The sequence below is a fragment of the Nothoprocta perdicaria genome, unplaced genomic scaffold (genome assembly GCF_003342845.1).
Source record: "Nothoprocta perdicaria isolate Ctin4 unplaced genomic scaffold, notPer1 scaffold_610, whole genome shotgun sequence".
Classification (NCBI taxonomy): Eukaryota; Metazoa; Chordata; class Aves; order Tinamiformes; family Tinamidae; genus Nothoprocta; species Nothoprocta perdicaria.
This window is the reverse complement of record NW_020455878.1, coordinates 28,050-31,552: the sequence shown is the minus strand read 5'-3', so window position 1 is coordinate 31,552 and position 3,503 is coordinate 28,050. Positions and strand designations below refer to the sequence as shown.

The 3,503-nt window shown below is 73.1% G+C and overlaps 2 protein-coding genes across 2 annotated transcripts in view; one reads left to right on the top strand and one right to left on the bottom strand.

Annotated features, from left to right (window-relative positions):
* The first annotated feature begins 4 nt into the window (after nucleotides 1-4).
* On the top strand, nucleotides 5-2,962 carry AOC1 (amine oxidase, copper containing 1). Its single transcript, XM_026049754.1, has 4 exons — nucleotides 5-1,535; nucleotides 1,604-1,892; nucleotides 2,042-2,174; nucleotides 2,663-2,962. The coding sequence occupies exons 1-4, from the start codon at nucleotides 5-7 to the stop codon at nucleotides 2,936-2,938; spliced, it is 2,229 nt and encodes a 742-aa protein (XP_025905539.1). The 3' UTR covers nucleotides 2,939-2,962.
* Nucleotides 2,963-3,031: 69 nt separating this feature from the next.
* The window catches only part of LOC112956258 (potassium voltage-gated channel subfamily H member 2-like), a gene marked incomplete at its 5' end in the record, with an annotated part of 23,991 nt that continues 23,519 nt past the window's right edge, over nucleotides 3,032-3,503 (bottom strand). The window contains one exon of the mRNA XM_026049758.1: nucleotides 3,032-3,073. Coding sequence (XP_025905543.1) covers nucleotides 3,032-3,073 — 42 coding nt within the window. The remainder of the gene's footprint in view (nucleotides 3,074-3,503) is intronic.

The window sequence follows — 3,503 nt, the reverse complement described above, 5'->3', positions numbered from 1 at the left end:
CAGGATGTGGCCGCTCGCCCTGGCCGCGGTGCTGGCGGCGCTGCCCGCGGGGACGGTCCCCGAGCCGCCCCCGCCCGAGGCCGCCATCTTCGCGGACCTGAGCGCCGAGGAGCTGCGGGCCGTGCGCGCCTTCCTCCTGGGGCGCCCCGAGCTGGCGCTGGCGCCCGGCCGCGGGGAGCCCCTGGCCAAGAACAGCCTCTTCCTCGTGGAGCTGCTGCCGCCCAAGAAGCGGCTGGCGCTGCGCTACCTGGACCAGGGCGGCCCTGCGCCGCGGCGCCAGGCGCGCGCCGTCGTCTTCTTCGGGGCGCAGGCGGAGCCCAACGTCACCGAGTTCGCCGTGGGGCCCCTGCCGCGGCCCAGCGCCTACCGGCCGCTGCGGCACAAGGGGCGGCGCGCGGTGCCCTTCGCCGCGCGGCCCGTCACGGCGCTCGAGTACGAGCTGCTGCAGCGCAAGCTGGCCGAGGCCACGGCGCCGCTGTACCGCCTGCTGCGCGACACCACCGGCTTCTGGCACCACAACTGCAGCGAGCGCTGCCTCACCTTCGCGGACGTGGCGCCGCGCGGGCAGGCRCCCGGCGAGCGCCGCACGTGGTTCATGCTGCAGCGCTTCGTGGAGGGCCATTTCCTGCACCCCGTGGGGCTGGAGGTGCTCATCGAGCACAGCGCCGTCGACCCGCGCCGCTGGGCCGTGCAGCGCCTCTGGTACCACGGGCACTACTACGCGAGCGCCGAGGAGCTGGCGCGGCGCTACGAGCGCGGCGAGCTGCCCGCGGCGCGCCTGCCGCCGCCCGCCGCCCCGCTCTTCTCCAGCTACGTGCCCCGCGGGCGCTTCACCACCGGCACCGCCACCGACGTGCACGGCGCCAAGGTGTGCGAGCCGCAGGGCCGGCGCTACCGCCTGCGCGGCAACCGCCTCGAGTACGGCGGCTGGAGCCTGGCCTTCCGCGTGCGCTCCTCGGCCGGCCTGCAGCTCTTCGACGTGCGCTTCAACGGCGAGCGCGTGGCCTACGAGCTGAGCGTGCAGGAGGCGGCCGCCTTCTACGGCGGCCACTCGCCGGCCGGCATGCAGACCAAGTTCCTGGATGCCGGCTGGGGCATGGGCTCCGTCACGTACGAGCTGGCGCGCGGCATCGACTGCCCTGAGGCGGCCACCTTCGTGGACGTGCACCACCTGTACGACGCCGACGGCCCCGTGCGCTTCGCGCGGGCGCTCTGCGTCTTCGAGCTGCCCACGGGCGTCCCGCTGCGGCGCCACTTCGACAGCGACTTCCGCGGCGCCTACCAGTTCTACGCGGCGCTGGAGGGGCAGGCGCTGGTGCTGCGCACCACCTCCACCGTCTACAACTACGACTACATCTGGGACGTGCTGCTCTACCCCAACGGCGTGCTCGAGGCCAAGGTGCACGCCACCGGCTACATCCACGCCACCTTCTACACGCCGCAGGGCCGCCGCTACGGCAGCCGCGTGCACGCGCACGTGCTGGGCAACCTGCACACGCACCTCGTGCACTACAAGGTGGACCTGGACGTCGCAGGTGCCGTCCCCGCCGCCGCGCGCCGCGGCCCGGTGCCCCGCGCGCCGCTCACGGCCTCTCGCCCGCAGGCACCGGCAACAGCTTCGAGACGCTGGAGCTGCAGCTGGAGAACATCTCCAACCCCTGGAGGCCGGGCGAGCGCGTGGTGCAGCCGCGGCTGCAGCGGCAGCCCCGGCGCAGCGAGCGCCAGGCCGCCTTCCCGCTGGGCCAGGCGCTGCCCCGCTACCTGCTCTTCTCCAACCCGCGGCAGCGCAACCGCTGGGGCCACCGCCGCAGCTACCGCATCCAGCCCAGCTCGCACGCGGGCCGCGTGCTGCCCCGCGGCTGGAAGGAGGAGAGGGGCATCGCGTGGGGACGGTGAGCGCGGGCGCCCGGCCCCTCCGGGCACCTCTCCCGCCTCGCGCTGCAGCCCGGGTCTGGTCTCCGCATGTGCCAATTGCCAGGGAGCCAAGCTGGAGATGGATGAGGGATGCCCGTGGGCACTGAGCCCCGTGCCGGTTGCGCAGGTACCACCTGGCCGTGACGCGGCACCACGAGAATGAGGCCACCAGCAGCAGCATCTACGCCCAGAACGACCCCTGGGAGCCCGTGGTCGACTTTGAGAGCTTCGTGCGCGACAACGAGAGCATCGAGGACCAGGTGGGGCCGGGGGGCGCGTGGGGACCAGGGGAGAGCCGAGTGTCTGGGGGGTCTGGGGGGGACCCTGCTGCAGGCAGGGGTGCGGGGCATGCAGTGCAGGGTGCACTGCGGGCTAGGGTGCAGTGTGGGCTGCAGGGTGGGTGCCATGCAGCGTGATGTGTGGGGTGCAGTGCAGGGTGCAGTGCAGGTTAGGGTGCAGTACAGGTTGCAGTGTGGGGTGCAGGCTGGGAACCATTCAGTGTGGAGTGTGGGGTGCAGTGCAGGGTGCAGTGTGGGGTGCTGTGAGGGTTGCAGTGYGGGCTGCAGGGTGGGTGCCATGCAGTGGGAGGTGCGGGATGCAGTGCAGGCTGAGGTGCCGATTGCAGTGCAGTGCGCAGTGCGGGTCGCAGTGCAGGTTGCAGCGCAGGTTGCAGTGCAAGGGCAGCAGGGCCAGGCTGTGGGTGTCCCCCGCGCGCACAGCCGGCCCACGGCTGCGGTCCCCACGGCAGGACCTGGTGGCCTGGGTGACCGTCGGCTTCCTGCACATCCCGCACGCCGAGGACGTCCCCAACACGGCCACCCCCGGCAACGCCGTGGGCTTCTTCCTGCGCCCCTTCAACTTCTTCGACGAGGACCCGTCGGTGGCGTCGCGCGGCGCCGTCATCGTGCGGCCCCTGGCCGCGGCCGCGGCGCGCGTGCACATCCAGCGCTGGACGCCCGCCAGCGCGGGGCCCTGCGTCTCCCCGGGGCCCTTCACCTACAACGGCACCTACTGGCAGGAGTGACCGGGCGGCCACCACCGGGACAGCGACGGGGMCGGTGCCAAGCGGTGACCCTGGGGCCGGTGCCACACGGTGCCCCCGGGACCAACGCCGGGCTCAATAAAAGCYGCGCGGTGCCGCTGAGGCTGCTGCTTCTTCCTGCGGGTGCCCACAGGGGAGCACCCAGACCCCCATCCCCGTTGGGTGCGGACATTTAACTCCTGTCACTGCAGGGTTGGGGCCCTGGGGCACCCAGACAGGGTCACCCCGCTGTCGTGTCCCCCAAGACATGGGGCTGCAGCCCCTGCGCAGCGTGGCGTGGAGCGGCGCAGCGCGGAGCGGCACGGGGCCGCATGGTGCAGCGCGGAGCAGCACACGGAGCCGGGTTGTTGGTCAGTTTATTTGGGGCCAGGGAGACAGGACCTACCGCGGGAGGTGACATGCAGGGCTGTGTAAAAAGGCAGCTCGGGCACGTGGAGGCCCAAAGACGGCACGGGAGCGCGCGGTGGGGCCGGGCCGCGCGCCACAGCCCCCGGTGCGGTGCAGTCCCGCGCGGCCCCCGGCCCCCCGCCGGCCTCCACGGGGCCCC